We start from the raw sequence: 22,455 nt of genomic DNA on the forward strand, positions 1-22,455 counted from the left end.
TGTATAAAAGTTTGAACGCGAAATATTATTACAATCAGTTTTTCATATAGAATTGTAGTAGTTGAATTGTATATTAGCTACTAAGTATGAACTTAACGGGTAGGTACTACCCGAATTTAAACTTATAAAACGCTAATATGAAGAAAAAGCTTTTATAAATGAGTTCATATTATGCTACGAAATACTATTAACTACTCTTAATATTCTGTATGATTAACTTGTTCCATTTGACTATTTTGAAGGAAATGGCACCGACTACTCGACACACCGTGAATATGAATGAAGAGGAATTTCGTACCTTTCTAGCTTCAAACATAGCCGCAGTACAGGCTGCGCTACATACCAACAATAACCTTGGATCTGGCAGTACAGGAAATCGTGTAGGATGCACCTACAAAGAATTCACTGCCTGCAAACCTTTGGAATTTGATAGAACCGAAGGACCGATCGAATTGAAACGGTGGACCGAGAAAGTCGAATCGGTGTTTGCCATAAGTAAGTGTACTGAAGAGGACAAAGTGAAGTACACTACGCATACCTTCACAGGTTCTGCGTTAACATGGTGGAATACCTATCTAGAGCAAGTGGGACAAGATGATGCGTACGCACGACCGTGGTCAGCATTCAAGCACTTGATGAACGAGAAGTACCGTCCCAGAACCGAGGTCAATAAGCTCAAGACAGAACTTAGAGGGTTACGAACCCAAGGATTTGATATTACCACGTACGAAAGACGATTCACAGAATTGTGCCTATTGTGTCCGGGAGCATTCGAAGATGAGGAAGAGAAGATCGACGCGTTTGTGAAAGGATTACTGGAAAGAATCCAAGAAGATATAAGTTCACACGAGCCCGCCTCCATACAACAGGCATGTAGAATGGCTCACAAACTAGTGAACCAGATTGAAGAAAGAATTAAAGAACAGACTGCTGAAGAGGCCAATGTGAAGCAAGTCAAAAGAAAGTGGGAGGAAAACGGTGATAAGAATCACCAATACAACAACAACAGCAATTACAACAATAATCGCAACAATTATCCCAACAATCGCAACATCAATCGCAACTACAACAAACGGCCCAACAACAACAACAACAACAACAACAACAGCAGCAACTACAACAATCATCCCAACAACAATAATAACCGCAACAACAACAACAATCAGAAGCAGCTATGCCAAAGGTGCGAAAAGTATCACTCGGGGTTCTGCACCAAATTTTGCAACAAGTGTAAAAGAAATGGTCATAGCGCGGTGAAGTGTGAGGTCTACGGACCAGGGGTTAATAGAACGAAAGGAACAAATGGTGTCGGAACGAGTAATGGCGGAGCAAGTAGTGTCGGAGCAAGTTATGCCAATGTAGTTTGTTATAAATATGGAAAACTGGGCCACATTATTAGAAATTGCCCGAACCAGGAGAACACGAATGGACAAGGCCGCGGAAGAGTTTTCAATATTAATGCGGCAGAGGCACAGGAAGACCCGGAGCTTCTTACGGGTACGTTTCTTATTGACAATAAATCTGCTTACGTTTTATTTGATTCTGGTGCGGATAGAAGCTATATGAGTAGAGATTTTTGTGCTAAATTAAGTTGTCCATTGACGCCTTTGGATAGTAAATTTTTACTCGAATTAGCAAATGGTAAATTAATTTCAGCAGATAATATATGTCGGAATCGAGAAATTAAACTGGTTAGCGAAACATTTAAGATTGATTTGATACCAGTAGAGTTAGGGAGTTTTGATGTGATAATCGGTATGGACTGGTTGAAAGAAGTGAAAGCAGAGATCGTTTGTTACAAAAATGCAATTCGCATTATACGAGAAAAAGGAAAACCCTTAATGGTGTACGGAGAAAAGGGCAACACGAAGCTACATATTATTAGTAATTTGAAGGCACAAAAACTAATAAGAAAAGGTTGCTATGCTGTTCTAGCACACGTCGAGAAAGTACAAACTGAAGAAAAGAGCATCAATGATGTTCCCATTGCAAAAGAATTTCCCGATGTATTTCCGAAAGAATTACCGGGATTACCCCCACAGCGATCCGTTGAATTTCAAATAGATCTTGTACCAGGAGCTGCACCAATAGCTCGTGCTCCTTACAGACTCGCACCCAGCGAGATGAAAGAACTGCAAAGCTAATTACAAGAACTTTTAGAGCGTGGTTTCATTCGACCAAGCACATCACCGTGGGGAGCTCCTGTTTTGTTTGTCAAGAAGAAAGATGGTACATTCAGGTTGTGTATCGACTACCGAGAGTTGAACAAACTTACCATCAAGAACCGCTACCCACTACCGAGAATCGACGACTTATTTGATCAACTACAAGGCTCGTCTGTTTATTCAAAGATTGACTTACGTTCCGGGTATCATCAAATGCGGGTGAAAGAAGATGATATTCCAAAGACTGCTTTCAGAACACGTTACGGTCATTACGAGTTTATGGTCATGCCGTTTGGTTTAACTAATGCACCAGCTGTGTTCATGGACCTTATGAACCGAGTGTGTGGACCATACCTTGACAAGTTTGTCATTGTTTTCATTGATGACATACTTATTTACTCAAAGAATGACCAAGAACACGGTGAACATTTGAGAAAGGTGTTAGAAGTATTGAGGAAGGAAGAATTGTACGCTAAGTTTTCAAAGTGTGCATTTTGGTTGGAAGAAGTTCAATTCCTCGGTCACATAGTGAACAAAGAAGGTATTAAGGTGGATCCGGCAAAGATAGAAACTGTTGAAAAGTGGGAAACCCCGAAAACTCCGAAACACATACGCCAGTTTTTAGGACTAGCTGGTTACTACAGAAGGTTCATCCAAGACTTTTCCAGAATAGCAAAACCCTTGACTGCATTAACGCATAAAGGGAAGAAATTTGAATGGAATGATGAACAAGAGAAAGCGTTTCAGTTATTGAAGAAAAAGCTAACTACGGCACCTATATTGTCATTACCTGAAGGGAATGATGATTTTGTGATTTATTGTGACGCATCAAAGCAAGGTCTCGGTTGTGTATTAATGCAACGAACGAAGGTGATTGCTTATGCGTCTAGACAATTGAAGATTCACGAACAAAATTATACGACGCATGATTTGGAATTAGGCGCGGTTGTTTTTGCATTAAAGACTTGGAGGCACTACTTATATGGGGTCAAAAGTATTATATATACCGACCACAAAAGTCTTCAACACATATTTAATCAGAAACAATTGAATATGAGGCAGCGTAGGTGGATTGAATTATTGAATGATTACGACTTTGAGATTCGTTACCACCCGGGGAAGGCAAATGTGGTAGCCGATGCCTTGAGCAGGAAGGACAGAGAACCCATTCGAGTAAAATCAATGAATATAATGATTCATAATAACCTTACTACTCAAATAAAGGAGGCGCAACAAGGAGTTTTAAAAGAGGGAAATTTAAAGGATGAAATACCCAAAGGATCGGAGAAACATCTTAATATTTGGGAAGACGGAACCCGGTATAGGGCTGAAAGGATTTGGGTACCAAAATTTGGAGATATGAGAGAAATGGTACTTAGAGAAGCTCATAAAACCAGATACTCAATACATCCTGGAACGGGGAAGATGTACACGGATCTCAGGAAATATTTTTGGTGGCCGGGTATGAAAGCTGATGTTGCTAAATACGTAGGAGAATGTTTGACGTGTTCTAAGGTCAAAGCTGAGCATCAGAAACCATCAAGTCTACTTCAACAACCCGAAATCCCGGAATGGAAATGGGAAAACATTACCATGGATTTCGTCACTAAATTGCCAAGGACTGCAAGTGGTTTTGATACTATTTGGGTAATAGTTGATCGTCTCACCAAATCAGCACATTTCCTGCCAATAAGAGAAGATGACAAGATGGAGAAGTTAGCACGACTGTATTTGAAGGAAGTCGTCTCCAGACATGGAATACCAATCTCTATTATCTCTGATAGGGATGGCAGATTTATTTCAAGATTCTGGCAGACATTACAGCAAGCATTAGGAACTCGTCTAGACATGAGTACTGCCTATCATCCAAAAACTGATGGGCAGAGCGAAAGGACGATACAAACGCTTGAAGACATGCTACGAGCATATGTTATTGATTTCGGAAACAGTTGGGATCGACATCTACCATTAGCAGAATTTTCCTACAACAACAGCTACCATTCAAGCATTGAGATGGCACCGTTTGAAGCACTTTATGGTAGAAAGTGCAGGTCTCCGATTTGTTGGAGTGAAGTGGGGGATAGACAGATTACGGGTCCGGAGATTATATAAGAAACTACCGAGAAGATCATCCAAATTCAACAACGGTTGAAAACCGCCCAAAGTCGACAAAAGAGCTACGCTGACATTAAAAGAAAAGATATAGAATTTGAAATTGGAGAGATGGTCATGCTTAAAGTTGCACCTTGGAAAGGCGTTGTTCGATTTGGTAAACGAGGGAAATTAAATCCAAGGTATATTGGACCATTCAAGATTATTGATCGTGTCGGACCAGTAGCTTACCGACTTGAGTTACCTCAACAACTCGCGGCTGTACATAACACTTTCCACGTCTCGAATTTGAAGAAATGTTTTGCTAAAGAAGATCTCACTATTCCGTTAGATGAAATCCAAATCAACGAAAAACTCCAATTCATCGAAGAACCCGTCGAAATAATGGATCGTGAGGTTAAAAGACTTAAGCAAAACAAGATACCAATTGTTAAGGTTCAATGGAATGCTCGTAGAGGACCCGAGTTCACCTGAGAGCGTGAAGATCAGATGAAGAAGAAATACCAGCATCTATTTCCAGAAGATTCATCAACACCTTCAACAGCTTAAAATTTCGGGACGAAATTTATTTAACGGGTAGGTACTGTAGTGACCCGAACTTTTCCATGTTTATATATATTAATTGAGATTGATATTTACATGATTAAATATTTCCAACATGTTAAGCAATCAAACTTGTTAAGACTTGATTAATTGAAATATGTTTCATATAGACAATTGACCACCCAAGTTGACCGGCGATTCACGAACGTTAAAACTTGTAAAAACGACATGACGATATATATATGGATATACATATGGTTAACATGAGATTATGATAAGTAAGTATCTCCATAAGTATATTAACAATGAGTTATATACATATAAACAAGACTACTAACTTAAGGATTTCGAAACGAGACATATATGTAACGATTATCGTTGTAACGACATTTAAATGTATATATATCATATTAAGATATATTAATATATCATAATATCATGATAATATAATAATTTAACATCTCATTAGATATAATAAACAATGGGTTAACAACATTAATTGAGATCGTTAACTTAAAGGTTTCAAAACAACACTTACATGTAACGACTAACGATGACTTAACGACTCAGTTAAAATGTATATACATGTAGTGTATTTAGATGTATTAAAATACTTTTGGAAGACTTCAAGACATATATCAAAACACTCATACTTAACGAAAATGGTTACAGTTACTTTTCCATTCTTTTCTTTCATCAAGAATTCTAGTCGTATTCTTACCCGTATTATACACAGCTTCAAAACGTACTTACTATGAGTATATATCAATAGGAACTAGCATGGGATTCCACTATTGATTATGTCATGTATGACTAATCAATTTTAACTTCTACCATGAGCTAGTCAACTAACTAGAACTCCTTTTAACCCCACTCACCACTCACCAATTACCACTCATCATTCACTCCATTTCACTTCCAATTCTCTTTCTAATTCTCTCTCAACACACACACACTATTATGAATGTATTTTTCCAGTAGTTAATCATCATCTTCATCAAAAATCACTTCAAGAATCAAGCTATAATCATCATAGGAAGAACACTTCAAGAACACTTCAAAAATCCCTTCAAGTTTACTAATTTACTTCCAAGCTTTCTAATCCATTCCAAGTAATCATCTAAGATCAAGAAACCTTTGTTATATACAGTAGGTTATCTTTCTTATTCAAGGTAATATTCATATTCAAACTTTGATTCAATTTCTATAACTATAAACTATCTTAATTCGAGTAAAAATCTTATTTGAACTTGTTTTTGTGTCATGATCCTACTTCAAGAACTTTCAAGCCATCCAAGATCCTTTGAAGCTAGATCATTTCTTGTCACTTCCAGTAGGTTTACCTACTAAACTTGAGGTAGTAATGATGTTCATAACATCATTCGATTCATATATATAAAACTATCTTATTCGAAGGTTTAAACTCGTAATCACTAGAACATAGTTTAGTTAATTCTAAACTTGTTCGCAAAAAAAAGTTAATCCTTCTAACTTGACTTTTAAAATTAACTACACACATGTTCTATATCTATATGATATGCTAACTTAATGATTTAAAACCTGGAAACACGAAAAACACCGTAAAACCGGATTTACGCCGTCGTAGTAACACCGCGGGCTGTTTTGGGTTAGTTAATTAAAAACTATGATAAACTTTGATTTAAAAGTTGTTATTCTGAGAAAATGATTTTTATTATGAACATGAAACTATATCCAAAAATTATGGTTAAACTCAAAGTGGAAGTATGTTTTCTAAAATGGTCATCTAGACGTCGTTCTTTCGACTGAAATGACTACCTTTACAAAAACGACTTGTAACTTATTTTTCCGACTATAAACCTATACTTTTCTGTTTAGATTCATAAAATAGAGTTCAATATGAAACCATAGCAATTTCATTCACTCAAAACGGATTTAAAATGAAGAAGTTATGGGTAAAACAAGATTGGATAATTTTTCTCATTTTAGCTACGTGAAAATTGGTAACAAATCTATTCCAACCATAACTTAATCAACTTGTATTGTATATTATGTAATCTTGAGATACCATAGACACGTATACAATGTTTCGACCTATCATGTCGACACATCTATATATATTTCGGAACAACCATAGACACTCTATATGTGAATGTTGGAGTTAGCTATACAGGGTTGAGGTTGATTCCAAAATATATATAGTTTGAGTTGTGATCAATACTGAGATACGTATACACTGGGTCGTGGATTGATTCAAGATAATATTTATCGATTTATTTCTGTACATCTAACTGTGGACAACTAGTTGTAGGTTACTAACGAGGACAGCTGACTTAATAAACTTAAAACATCAAAATATATTAAAAGTGTTGTAAATATATTTTAAACATACTTTGATATATATGTATATATTGTTATAGGTTCGTGAATCAACCAGTGGCCAAGTCTTACTTCCCGACGAAGTAAAAATCTGTGAAAGTGAGTTATAGTCCCACTTTTAAAATCTAATATTTTTGGGATGAGAATACATGCAGGTTTTAAAAATGATTTACAAAATAGACACAAGTACGTGAAACTACATTCTATGGTTGAATTATCGAAATCGAATATGCCCCTTTTTATTAAGTCTGGTAATCTAAGAATTAGGGAACAGACACCCTAATTGACGCGAATCCTAAAGATAGATCTATTGGGCCTAACAAACCCCATCCAAAGTACCGGATGCTTTAGTACTTCGAAATTTATATCATATCCGAAGGGTGTCCCGGAATGATGGGGATATTCTTATATATATGCATCTTGTTAATGTCGGTTACCAGGTGTTCACCATATGAATGATTTTTATCTCTATGTATGGGATGTGTATTGAAATATGAAATCTTGTGGTCTATTGTTACGATTTGATACATATAGGTTAAACCTATAACTCACCAACATTTTTGTTGACGTTTAAAGCATGTTTATTCTCAGGTGAATACTAAGAGCTTCCGCTGTTGCATACTAAAATAAGGACAAGATTTGGAGTCCATGTTTGTATGATATTGTGTAAAAACTGCATTCAAGAAACTGATTTCGATGTAACATATTTATATTGTAAACCATTATGTAATGGTCGTGTGTAAACAGGATATTTTAGATTATCATTATTTGATAATCTACGTAAAGCTTTTTAAACCTTTATTTATGAAATAAAGGTTATGGTTTGTTTTAAAAATGAATGCAGTCTTTGAAAAACGTCTCATATAGAGGTCAAAACCTCGCAACGAAATCAATTAATATGGAACGTTTTTAATCAATAAGAACGGGACATTTCACATTAGGTGTGGCAGTAGGGACATCGAGAGGACATAAGTCTAGTAGAGAATCATGGTGGATTAGTGATGAGGTTCAAACCAAAGTTGCGCTTAAGCAACTGAGGTTTAGGGAGCTCATTAGATGCCGGGACGGGACACGTGATGATAGAACTAGGGCAGATGAGAGGTATAAAGAAGCCAATAGAGAAGCTAAGAAGGCCGTTGCCCGTGCAAAAGATAAAGCGTATGAAGATTTGTATAGAAAACTAGACTCTAAAGAAGGAGCAAATGATATTTACAGGATTGCAAAAGCGAGGGAGCGTAGGAGGAGGGATATAGATATCACCAAGTTTATCAAGGATGAAGCCGGTCAAACCATAGTGAAGGAAGAAGAAATTAGGAAAAGATGGAAAGGGTATTTCTCATCTCTTTTCGTGGGTGAAGGACTCGGGCGCCAAGAGGATCCACAGGACTTGGGAATAGGACAATTCCGGAACAACAACTTCTGTAGGAGAATCAGTCAGGGAGAAGTAAGATCGGCACTACGAAAAATGGGTAGAAACAAAGCTGTAGGACCGGACCAAATTCCAATAGAGGCGTGGCGGTGCCTTGGCGACGATGGTGTCAGGTGGTTGACGTGTCTTTTCAATAAGATTCTTAGAAGTTATAAAATGCCTACGGAATGGAGACTCAGTGAGATTATCCCCATCTACAAAAATAAAGGGGATGCCCAAATATGCGGTAATTATAGAGGCATAAAATTACTTAGTCATACTATGAAGCTTTGGGAGAGAGTGATTGAGACTAGACTTCGACGCGAAACTACGGTTTCAGAAAACCAATTTGGTTTCATGCCAGGGCGCTCTTCGATGGAGGCAATTCATATTTTAAGAAGCGTTATGGAGAAGTATAGGGAGAAACAAAAGGGTCTAGAGATGGTCTTCTTAGACTTAGAAAAGGCCTATGATAGCGTACCGCGAAAGCTGATTTGGAAGACCCTTAATGTTAGGGGTATCCCAAGTAAGTATATTAGAGTTATTATAGATATGTACGATGGGGCGAAGTCCTGTGTTAGGACGCCTGTGGGAAACACAGAGTATTTCTCGATAGAAGTAGGCTTGCATCAGGGATCAGCCCTTAGTCCTTTCCTTTTCGCTTTGATCCTCGACGAACTGTCTCAAGGAATACAAGAGAACATCCCTTGGTGTCTGATTTTTGCCGATGATATCGTGCTTGTATCGGAACAAAAGGATGAACTTAATAGAAGACTAGAACGATGGAGGGAGGCCTTAGAACAAAATGGGCTACGGATCAGTAGACAAAAGACGGAATATCTAAGGTGCGAATTCAGTAGGACTGAGGATGAACTAAATGTTGGAGGGAATATCAGCATTGGGGACCAGATCTTGCAACCACAAGAGTCGTTTAGATATCTAGGTTCGGTCCTCCACAAATCAGGGAGGATAGACGAGGGCGTGACTCATTGTATTAAGGTAGGTTGGATGAAGTGGAGAGCAGCGAAAGGGGTCTTGTGCGACAAGAAGATACCGTTCAAATTGAAAGGGAAATTCTTCAAGGTGGCAATTAGACCTGCCATGTTGTACGGATCGGAATGTTGGCCAATGACGAAGGCCCAAGAGAGAAGGATGGAAGTGGCAGAAATGAGGATGCTTAGGTGGACGTGCGGTAAAACCATGTTAGATATGATCCCAAATGGGGTGTTTAGGGAAGACCTTGGGGTCGGTAGCATCATCGACAAGCTAAGAGAAGAACGACTTCGATGGTTTGGGCATGTGATGAGGCGACCAAGTATTGCATCGGTTAGGAGAGCCGAGGCACTCACGGTCATTGGCGTTAGGAGAAGGGGTAGACCTACTCGTAGGTGGATGGATAGACTAAGGCTCGACATGAGGGAGCTTTCGTTGACCGAGGACATGACTTCTGATAGGGGTGCGTGGAGGGCTAGAATTAGAATAGTCGAGTAGGGTTACTTTTCTTTTATTATTATTATTATTATTATTATTTTTTTTTTACTAGTTTTATTATTAGGATTATTATTATTATTATTAGTATTAATATTAATATTATTATTTTTATTATTACTATTATTATTATTATTTTTACTATTACTATTTGTATTATTATTATCACTACTACTCTGTACTATTCCTATACTTTTACTAATATTACTATTATTATTATTATTATTATTATTATTATTATTATTATTATTAGTATTATTATTATTATTATGTTTATTATTATTATTATTATTATTACTATTAGTATTATTATTATTTGTACTACTACTATACTCTTAGCAATACTATTACTGTACTTTTACTAAAACTATTATTATTATTATTATTATTATTATTATTACTATTATTATTATTAGTATTATTATTATTATTTGTATTATTAATTTGTATTATAATTATTACTATTATTATTATGTTTATTACTATTACTATTAACTATTATTTTACTACTACTTGTACTTGTATTATTATTATAATTATTACTATTATTACTAATATCATTATCATTACCTTTTTTTATTATTTACATCTACTAGTACTAGTAGACGAGTAGGTTTTTGTTTTTTGGTGTTTGTATGCACGTTTGTTCGTTGATATGTATGCATGGTTTGTACGTTTGTTTTTGGGAGGTATGTATGTAAGTTTTGTAGTGTAGGTTTTTTATGTCTATGTTTGTAGGTTTTCTGTTTTTTGAAGAATTGTAGGTTTTGATTATGTATTTTTGCTAGGTTGTTTTTTTTTTTTTTCTTCCAGGTTTGTATGTATGTTTTTGCTTGTTTTGTTGGTGTTTGTATGTACGTAGGTACGTGTTCTTGCAGGTATGTAGGTATGTTTATGTACGGTTGTATGCTGGTTTGTATATAGGTTTATGTTTTATTGGGGGGGGGGGGGGGTGGGTGTGTGTGTATGGGGGTGTGTATAGATGGGTGCGTGTGTGTGGTGGGTGTGTGGGTGTGTGTGTGTCTCGTATCGTTTGGTACATCCTGGGGTCATTATGGCTGAGGACGACCTTCTTTGCTCATGAGCTTGAGTGGTTTTATTTTAGTTGTGTGGCTTCGGGGATGTCTACCGTAAAGGTGCATGAGTGGTGCTTTGGTTTGTTACGGGTGGTTGGCTCTTTGCTTGTGCAACAACTTCCACCAGGCATACCTTTCGTGTTCTGTTTACAAGGTCTCTTGGCTTTATTTATTGAGGCAACACCAAACGTCGATTAAGTGGCGTCTTGACTGCCGCTTAGAGCCTATATTGATTTTCAGGCAGGCTTTTAAACCCATGAAAATTTGATTCTACCATTTTCATGGCGTCTCATTTTTTATGTATTTATTTATTTATTTATTATTTTATTTTACTATTTTTTTTTTAAAGGCCGGATGTCCACTCGGAAGCAATCTCTTTATCCGCCGAATAAAGAGAGGGATGACTTTCTCTACTTTTCTGGGTGGAGAAATGACTTGTTTTTATTCTCGGATAAAGGAAGGATTGTCTACATCTCACCTCCCCCATACACCACTCAAGTGGTATTGGGTACTGTTGTTGTTGTTGTTGTGTTATTATTATTATTATTATTATTTTTTTGCAAATACATATTTTTTTTCCCAACAAATACATAAAAATCTAATTCCAATTTTCTAATACAATCTATCGTAGGTGTTTATTTAATGAGTTTTCTAGCAACAAATAGAAGTCTAAAAAATATAGGTAAAAGGGGTTATAATTTTATTTTTCATTACCTTTTTCAATATACTGTATATTATTTGATTTTTTATCTTTTAAAAAACCTACTAAAATTATATGGACCATAAGGTTTCGCCGAATAAGAAATTTGTTTAGAATTCTCATAACTTAATTTGTTTTGATTTATTTTGTTATTAAATTAAGCATTGCAACCCAGACTGTAACATATATCCAGTTGTTTACGTATTTTTCATTTATATATTAGAGTATTACCATAACACATTGCGTAAATGGTCTGGAAAGGGTGGACAACATTTTGATGACTTTCAGGCCGAAATATGTCTAACGATATAGTAGCGTTAAAATGACACTAATCCGCTGCGAAGCGCGGACCACAAATCTAGTTATTAACTAGATGGAGGTTCGGAGTGGCCCACTCCATTGGGCTAGATAATCTGGATGAGAAACGTCAAAAAAAAAAAGAAGGAAAAAAAAGACGAAATAGGTGACATCATGATGACATAAGCCAAGTACTATTCTTTGTTGTTGGCTAATATACTTAATGTTAATGTTAATGTTAATGTTAATGTTAATATTAATATTAATTTAATATTATTATTATTATTATTATTATTAATACTCCATATGAATTAATTAATATGTAAAAAAGAGGCATCTGGAAGATCTTGCAATTTCGTGTTCCGCAAACCACAAGGTGCAACTTAATAAGCACAATGTACAACTCCAGTGTGAGACTTTCCTTTATATAAACCCATACCATACGTACGAGGGTTACTCGTAATCTCAAATTTCCTCTTTAATCTCTTCAGTTTATTTTCTTTCTAAAAATCAACATGGCTCGCAGAAGCTCCGGTGGTAAGTGTCTTCGAACAATTAGCATACTACATTTATATAATTAATTCATGATTTAATTGTTTCATCATATGACGATTCGATTATTTTCGATTTATTTGTGATATATTAATTTGTAAATCACCAATGTACATGACGTTACCATTTCTATTTCTAGGGTTTATTTGTTGTTTTTGCTGTTGATGGAAGTGTGTTTATTTTTGTCACAAAATGACATATTTGTTCGAGATTTAGCGTTAACCTAGCTTTCCATGCATAATTATTCCGTAATCAATTTTATTGAAACCTGAGGAACTTTTAGGGTTTCGTTTCTAGATATGGCCCTCCTTTATCTATAACTACATGTATATATGTATTTGTGTATGTTGCCAGTTATTTATAGTATTTGAATTGATGTTTAGGGCCAAACGCTTGACTGTAGGGAAGAGGATTCAATTTGTGTGTGACCTTTATCAGAAATAATAAGCCCTTACTTGCGTATCATAAACACCTTTTTGTTTTAAATAAGCAGTAATTAAGGTCAAGGTGGCATAGGCGAAAATTTCAATCGAAAGGTGGATTTGTAATTTTTAGTGCAAAATTTTTAGATTTTTTGAATTTGCCGAGTGGATTTTTTCCCCAAAAGTCTTCATATTATGCCCCAAAAGCCTCTATATTTTGCCCAAAACCTCCATATTTTGTTAAAAAAAATTCCTAAATTGTCGCCCCAGTGAAAAAAAAAGGTGTTTGAATTGGTACATTTTCCATGCTTTATTCTTATTAACCAAAGAAGCTAGAAAATGGAAGCTTATTTTCACCCTCCTCTAAAACTAAGCTAATTAGCTCCACTAAAGGGGCTTATAGGAACACTACAAGGTTAGCTTATTAGGTTTAGAATTAGCAAATAAAATAAGCCCGCCTAAACACTTACTTGATATCTTATGTGCCTGCAAGTTGCTAGAACAGCAATAAAGATTTATTGGCACTGTACTAGAATTTTTACTTTGCTAATTCAAACTAAAATGTGTACAAAGTGATGTGGACAGATTATATGAAATGAGAATTGAAAGCACAGGTTTATCTACAAATTTAGTTATGATTTTTATTTGAGTGCAACATCTCTGGTATATATATTGGCATATAGAACTAAACAGCAGTTGGGTTCGAACCTTATCCTCTTGCTCCACATATGATTAGGTTGGTTTTTTCGTTGGCATGGCTTGTGCATTTACTCATGCATCTCTTTTATTGGTCACTCATGACATGATAGATCTCACATGTGGCCTTTAAAGTTTAATAGACATTGTATTCTGTTTGTGAAGTGCTTATTTTAACATAATCATGTATGTGAGTGTCTTGTGCTAACATTCTAATTTGCAGGAAGATCATCTCGTGCACCTGCCCGTGCTCCAGCACCCAAATCCCCAGCACCAGGTAAATGTTCAAATACTTTGTATTTGTTATTGCCATTGTTATTCGTCATGATCAGACAACCAGTGTACATGTTTCGACTGCATGTTCATCTACCTGTCTCCCAGCTAACCTTTGAAGCTTTACATTTGCAGTCAAAGGTGCACCTGCTCCAGCCCCTGTGCAGGGTAACAGTGGCGGATCAATTCTTGGAAGCATTGGTTCAACCATAGCTGATGGTATATCAAACTAGTACATATTAACAGTTTATACACTTGTTAGCATTATTTGGATTAAAGATCTGCGCCCCTTTCCTTTATTTCTTCTTATTATTAAGTCTACGTGTTGTTGGTAGGTTTGGCGTGGGGTACTGGAAATGCTGTTGCTCACAGGGCTGTGGATGCTGTGATGGGTCCACGTACAATCAAACACGAAACTGTCACTGCTACTGTCCCAGAAGCCACTGCAGCAAACAATTCTTACTCTGATGCTTGTGGCATGCACACCAAGGCATTCCAAGATGTAAGTCTCTCTCTCTCTCTCTCTCTCTCTCTAACTTCAATAGGCTACTTCCAACATTTGTGTATGAAGTTAGTGAATTTGGGAAGTGCGGGTTGTAACAAAGGCTGTTTTTATCGTGTAACATTGTAACTCGTAGTAAAATTGAGAGTCTTCTACGTCGGAAGTTTGTTAAAATGTCAACTTGACTGATTATAGTTGTGAGGAATGTTTCAAACATGAGATAGATAAATAACACATGTTTTGTAAAAGTTTAAGACGTTGAGCTTTCGGGTACGGCAGGTACGCCTTTGTAAAACCTGCAAGGGTGCCTGGTATAAATTGTAAAATGATAATTTTGCTGGCACATATAGTGATCAATTGTCATGATAGTTGGCTGGTATTATATATTGTTATTTTCACATTATAATCCTTTCATTGTCAACAGTGTAATCCTTTTAACTTTGAAATCAATTAAACTTCGATTTGACCCCAGGCAAAGGTTGATAAAACCGAAAGAAATGACTAAAAAGCTCGTCTCTGAAAATGTCCTACTTTGATTGAGTTCACAATTTGATAGTGGGAAAACAGGTTATTGATGTAAATTTGTTACACATGCAGTGCCTTAACAGCTCTGGAAGTGACATCAGCAAGTGTCAATTTTACATGGATATGCTAGCTGAGTGCAGGAAGGGCTCGGGTCTCTCGGCTTGAGTTGACTGTTCTCACCGCTTTTCAACATTCCTAAAACTCTACTGATCGAATTTTGTTGGGTATTAGTGGGTTGTTACTTGGTGCTCACTTTCAGTGCCTATGTTCTTATTATGATCTGGCAGACATGAACTGAAATATTTTGATTATTAATAAATAAATGACTTGGATGTTGGTGAATATCGTCGTCTCTGTTTGTTGTTCGATCGATGCTTTTGGTGGAGTATGATTATACTGGTTAATTACTTAATTTGCCTGCAAAAATAATTGTTATCGTTTCATGACCATCTTCTAAATCTTGACCCATGGAGATGTGAAACCTAATGAACTAATAACTTGTTGCCTACAGCCTAAAATTTTTACTAGATTCTGTAAATTATCTTATGGCTAGTAGTTATATTTGATATGCTGTTACTAAAATGATCTAAGGGCCGACCACAATGATTTTAAAACGCTTATTTTAGGCAATACATGTTTACTGCTAATCAAACGCAGTGATTTACGATCTGCATTGGCTCTCTCTTCATACTCATGATTCTTGATTCTTGCAAGTTCGTGAAAACAAAATAAAATTTGTAAAGGAAGAATGCACTCATTTTTTGGTTAAACAAACAAGACCTAGTATGTAAATCATTCATAAGCTATAAGTCTATAACACATGAATCGGATTAATGTGTTGTTTGGTGTATTTCGGGTGAAATTGAACAGCCATTATGTGATCACCTAAACTAAACATTTCCACATTTCCACTTGTTTTTTTGGCCACACTCCACCTTGGATGAGGAGTCATACCCCATCCTGAAGTTGAACAGCCAAAAAACTCCCAATGCATGGGCGTGACGGGCTAGGAGCGATCGAGCCATGGATTATTTTGTTGTACATGTTTAAGACTTGAGAGTATATGAATGAAAATGTAGGACCCTTCTTTAACTTTTTATTCAGACAAAAAAACATGGGGCCAGTCGAAATAACCAAGTCATACACTGTTAATTCCAGCCCAACAGTTCCTATCGGTGAACCAACAAAGACTCATTTAACCCCAGCCCATGTACCTCCCCAGCCCAATACCGTAGACACCAACCCAACTGACCAACTCAGCGACAATATTGTTACAGGCACGCCTACACCGTCGTCTTACCAGACAGATTCTGTCCCGGAATCAATCCCTCTCGACAACACAACCGACACCCCTTATAATACACCATTAAATCCCAAACCTAACTCTCCATTAAACTTTATGCCCGCCCCGAACAAAATACAACAAACTAATTCCGATCCCTTCAACCTTGAACCTTTACTTGTTACGGGTAACAAAATCACTAAGAAAAGAAAAATCTCAAGCACCGTTGCCAAACCTATTCCTAAACCAAAAGTTTCCGAGCTAAAAAGACCTAGATCCAACATGCTTTACATCAAACATCTAGCTAGAAGTGGTCAAAAGCTTAGAATCTCACAACTGGCTAAACGTTGTAAGTCATCGTCTAATGGTGGTGGTAGCACATCTTATTATTCGAAGGGATCTCACACCGACACGTTGCATAACAACAAGAATAATAAGTCAGGATCCTTCTCTAGCAAAAGTATGGACACGTTTGAATTCGGGAAAAGCATCGGGATTCGTCGCAACAAACAGTGAATCCACTTCCGTCACATCGATATCTGTAAGTTTTTCTCATGTGTACTATTTCTTTAAATATTCGGGGTATTGGGCAAACGGGTAAACTAAGTTGGATTAAGCGAATTTGCAATATAGAAAAACCAACGATTCTAGGTCTTCAAGAAACCAAATGCGGTCAAACACGTGATAACACCATTGAATCTTTCTGGGGAAATTCTGACTTTAAATTCGCCCAAAAGGACTCGGTTGGTGCTTCCGGAGGTATCTTAACTATTTGGGATACTAATATTTTCTCATTCAATTATGCTATTGAAGGCGAATTCTTTTTAGCGATATGTGGTACGTGGGCGGGTTTCGATTCTGAAATTGCCTTCATCAATGTATATGGTCCTCATTCTCACTCGAAAAAAATTAGACTATGGAACGAACTTTCATCCCTCATTAACTCTCTTAATATTCCACACATTGTTTTTGGCGATTTCAACGAAGTAAGAAACAAGACAGAACGTATGAATACTGAATATAATCAACATTGGGCAGATAATTTTAATAATTTTATAAATAACTCCGGGTTAATAGATCTTCCTTTAGGCGGAAAAAGGTTTACAAGGATATGTGAAAAAACAATGAAATTTAGTAAACTAGATCGATTTCTCATCTCCGATGGAATCTTCACTTTCTGGCCAAACATATCCTCCAAAACTCTCGATCGGGACCTCTCTGATCACTGCCCCATCATTCTAAGGAATAACCTCCTTGACTCTGGCCCTAAGCCTATACGTGTCTTTGACACATGGCTTGATCTTAAAGATGCCGACACCGTCATAAAAAGGGCTTGGTTGACCCCCACTAGTGGGAATAGGCCAGACTGCACTTTCCGTAATAAATTAAAAAATGTTAAATTGGAACTTAAAAAACATAGTAACCAACTTGATAACATAGACTCTCAAATACGTGACCACATAACTGAATGTAATAATTGGGAACAAACCGCCGAAATCAGACCACTTTCCGAAACAGAAAAACAAAAATGGATCGGTGAAAAAATGCAACACATCGACAAAGAAAAAAAGAAAATTAATATGCTTAAACAAAAATCTAGGATTAAATGGGCGCTTGAGGGTGATGAAAATTCAAAATATTTTCATAACTATATTAAAAGAAGAACAAGTAAAAACAATATCCACGGTCTATCCATTAATGGTACATGGTCTGAAGATCCTAATCTAATAAAACAAGAAGCATACTCTTATTTTAACAATACCTTCCAATCCAAACACTTACGTGATGAATGCCCTTTCGACAATGTCTCTCACCTCGAATACATTACCTCCTTGGACAATCAACTCTTAGAAGCTAAATTTAGCGAAAACGAAATATGGGAAGCCATATGTAATTTCGATAGCTCTAAAGCTCCTGGGCCGGACGGTTTCAATATGAAATTCTTTAAAAAACACTGGGAATTGATAAAAACCGACCTCATTAAATCTCTAGATTGGTTCTGGGACAACTCTGAAATTTCCAAAGGCTGTAATGCTTCCTTCTTCACTTTAATCCCTAAAAAGCCTAATCCAATTGGATTAAATGAATATCGCCCAATCTGCCTAATAGGTAGCTACTATAAAATCCTCACTAAAATACTCTCCAATCGCCTTGCCAAGGTTATTCATAAAGTCATCGGAACTGAACAAACCGCTTTCCTTAAAGGTCGAAATATCCTCGATAGCGTCCTAATTGCAAATGAAATAATTGATGAATTAAAACGTAAAAAGCAAAAAGGTTTAATCTTTAAAGTTGACTTTGAAAAGGCATTCGACTGCATCGAGTGGGACTTTCTATTTAAAACCATGCAATTCATGGGTTTTGGTTCAAAATGGATTGGATTCATTCGAGCATGCCTTTGCTCATCGTCTATTTCTGTTCTAATCAACGGCTCTCCCACCAAAGAATTCTTCCCCGAAAGAGGAATTCGACAAGGCGATCCCATTTCGCCGTTCCTGTTCATCATTGTTGCCGAAGGTCTTAACATTCTGGTCAAAAGAGCATTAACCAATGGTCATTTGCATGGGTTAAAGATCGGACATGACAACCTTATCATTACACATCTACAATATGCTGATGACACAATCTTTTTCGGTGAATGGAATAAAAGAAATGCCAAATATATCTCTAAACTCCTAAAATGTTTTGAAAATATCTCGGGTCTAAAAGTTAACTTCCGCAAAAGCAAGCTTTACGGTATTGGTACTTCTATGACCGAAACCGAGCAAATGGCCTACTACATGAATTGTTCTGCGGGATCTACCCCTTTCACCTATCTTGGTCTTCCTATCGGTGTTCCCACTTCTCACGCTTCCTCTTGGCAACCAATCGTTGAAAAATTCGACAAAAGGCTTTCGGATTGGGCTGCCAAATCTATCTCCTTCGGAGGTCGACTTACGATCATCAAATCTATTCTTAGTAGCATCCCATTATACTACTTCTCTCTATTTCATGCACCTTCCGCTATCCTTAGGGTACTTGAATCTAAAAGACGAAAATTCTTCTGGGGAGGTTCTTCAAACGATAATAAAATTAATTGGATTAAATGGGATCAAATTATTTTACCATACGATTGTGGGGGTTTAAATGTGGGGTCCCTCTTTGCCAAAAACATATCATTATTATGCAAGTGGTGGTGGCGTTTTAAAAACGAAGACAACGCGTTATGGGTAAAAATTATCAAAAGCATTTATGGGCCGGGGGGGGGGGGGGGGGGGGTTGGATACTAACTTTTTATGCAGGAACATTTCAGGTCGCACCATATGGAAAGAGATTATTAAAGCCGGAAAGGTTGCTGACAATATTGGCACATCCTTCACATCATCGATTACAAAGCTCATAGGAAATGGAACATCAATAAGTTTCTGGCATGATATATGGGTCGGTTCTGAGTGCTTAAAATCTACGTTCCATAGATTATTCATGTTGGAATCCCGTAAAGACGTAACTGTTGCTGAAAGAATTCTGAACGTTAACTCCACATCGATTGGTAATTGGGACTGGTCCCGCCCCCCAAGTGGTCGCGCAATAGATGAACTCACGGAGCTCAACAACTTATTAATCTCCGTTAATATTTCAGATCGTCCTGATTCATGGAAATTTTCCCTTGACGCATCCGGCATCTATACTACATCAACAATGTCAAATCTGATCAACAAGCTTAAATACGGCACAAACTCTAGAAACTTATCATTACCTAAAAACAAATACATCCCACAAAAGATCTACATTTTCTCATGGAGGGTCATTCAACAAAAAATTCCGGTCAGAAGCGAACTAGATAAAAAAGGAATTGACCTTCATACCATCTTATGTCCCTTATGCGAGCATCATATTGAAACCATTGAACATGCGTTGGTAAATTGTCAAAAAATAACTTCAATTTGGACACAATTACTTGATTGGTGGAATCAAAACAACATAAGAATCTCTAACATCAATGAAGCCATCATCTCCAATCAAGGTTTCACACATAACCCCATCGGATCTTCCATATGGCAAGCCACTAAATGGATTGCGTGTTACATTATTTGGAAGCATAGAAACTTAAAGATTTTTTCCGGAAAAATATGGAACCCCGCAGCGATAATCTCCGAGATTCAATCTCAAAGCTTTAGCTGGATCTCAAACCGATCACAAAAGAAAACACCTATCGAGTGGCACCAATGGCTTCTCAATCCGTCATTCTACGCGTCTCCAAACCGCATGGGAATCGGCTAATAAGGCTTATTTAAATCGGACATTGTTCGTTATGCTATTTAGCCTATGTGGGTTAGATTAAATGGGTTGGTTGTGTGTCAACTTTGTCGCCGCTTGATCGGTACTGTTGCCCCCTGCTTCCCTGCTTGTGTTTTCTTACTCAAGTTCGTCCCTCACAGTGTTATCTAGTATACGTCTCTTCCGATTTTATAGTTTAATTAATTCCTTATATCTTTCCTGTCGGTTCCGTTTGTTTATAGCATTGTATAGTAGCATATAGGGACTTGTATTGTTATATTTTAAATAATAAAATAAATCTTTTTTGCTTTTCAAAAAAAAAAAAAAAATAACCAAGTCATATTACATTATGACTCATAACTACTATGCAAACTGGAGTAATATATTATTTTGTTAATTAATTTAGTATTTAGTAATTATATAATAATAATAATCTCTACTACACTCATAATAAAAATACAAAATGAGTGATAAGTCGAGTAAAAAGAACATCTTAGCCATCCATTTATTTTTAATCACGTCGTTTCATCCATCCATTTTAAAATCTTAGCCTAATCACGTGATATGTACGGTCTAAGGGGATCCCCTCATTAGACAAAATAACACGGGAAGGTTAAGGTAAATTAGGGGGTTCTTTTCATCACTAACATTTACATTTTCTTGCACAATTGTTCAACATCCCAAAATTCTCTCTTCATTCTTGAATCGATCCCTCCTACATTCACAAAATTTGCAGATTCAATTTAATGGGTTGTTATTGTGCAATAAGAACAATACCATATCAATCGTAAAGTCGTGTACCAACTCAATTTCACTCTCGATTGTGCAGACATAAAAAAAACCCTACAATTTCTCCCAAAACACAAATTGTATCTAACACTATCCCGATACCTGAACAAGCATAAAAACTAAAATCATCCTCATACGCGGCCCTAGACAGTATACAACAAGATAATGAAAGGCTCAAAACTAAATAACGAAAATCTAACTGCTATCTACAACAGAACCTACCATAAAAAAAACACATCACAACCAACTGAATCAAACACTAAATTAAACTAAACTAACAACTAGATCGCCACAAATGCAAGAGAGCAAAGACTACAATAAATTCAACATAATGAACCTCCTTGATAATTGAAATCTGTAACGATTACATAAATTATAAAATTTCTAAAACGAACTTCGCTTTCAACACTGTCGTAATCGTAATTACATTCAGGACTTTCGTCAATAAATAAAAGATACAACTCTATTCTTCGCGAGCCTATAGTAGTTTTCCTTGGTATTTCATACCATTCTTTATCATGCACAAAAAACTGAAATTTTTTCATTGTTTTTTCGAAAAACAAAATGTCCAAAAAGACTCGAGGTATTTCTTCTTTAGGAAAGTCACACAACTTCGGTATATCGGGCCCACGAAGTTCAACGATTTCGAATGATGTTTTCATCCCATTTTCCTATGACACAAAGTCATGCTCAATTTTACCACCGTAAAATACATCAACTGAAACAACTTTGGTATGTGAATTTTGTTGAGTTGATACATTTTTTGTGTAGAGGATGGATGAACTTGAAGATTGTAAAGAATATATAAAGATTGTGTGTGTTTTGGATGAATTATAATGAGTATACGTGTATGTGTAGGTAAAGTTAGCTTTTTTTTTTAAAAAAATTTAAACGGATATTTTGACTATCCTTAAACGGATAGTATATTCCCCCATCAGGCCATCACCATCGAACACGTCACCATGGTTAATTCAAATCACAACGTTTGAAAACGCATCGAGGTAGGTTGT

General features: G+C 36.4%; 2 protein-coding genes across 2 annotated transcripts in view; both read left to right on the plus strand.

The window, feature by feature from the left end:
* LOC139842725 (uncharacterized) overlaps window positions 1-10,960 on the plus strand; it is a 32,086-nt gene extending 21,126 nt beyond the window's left edge. Inside the window, exons 2-4 of the mRNA XM_071832836.1 lie at window positions 8,120-8,720; window positions 9,006-9,585; window positions 10,937-10,960. Of these exons, the coding sequence (XP_071688937.1) occupies window positions 8,120-8,720; window positions 9,006-9,585; window positions 10,937-10,960 (1,205 nt within the window). The remainder of the gene's footprint in view (window positions 1-8,119; window positions 8,721-9,005; window positions 9,586-10,936) is intronic.
* Window positions 10,961-12,586: 1,626 nt separating this feature from the next.
* Window positions 12,587-15,449, plus strand: LOC139845294 (uncharacterized). Its single transcript, XM_071835553.1, has 5 exons — window positions 12,587-12,684; window positions 14,041-14,094; window positions 14,226-14,309; window positions 14,426-14,592; window positions 15,190-15,449. Exons 1-5 carry the CDS (start codon window positions 12,663-12,665, stop codon window positions 15,280-15,282), a joined length of 420 nt encoding a protein of 139 aa, XP_071691654.1. The 5' UTR covers window positions 12,587-12,662; the 3' UTR covers window positions 15,283-15,449.
* Window positions 15,450-22,455: the final 7,006 nt, after the last annotated feature.

Source organism: Rutidosis leptorrhynchoides, chromosome 4 (assembly GCF_046630445.1).
Source record: "Rutidosis leptorrhynchoides isolate AG116_Rl617_1_P2 chromosome 4, CSIRO_AGI_Rlap_v1, whole genome shotgun sequence".
Taxonomy (NCBI): Eukaryota; Viridiplantae; Streptophyta; class Magnoliopsida; order Asterales; family Asteraceae; genus Rutidosis; species Rutidosis leptorrhynchoides.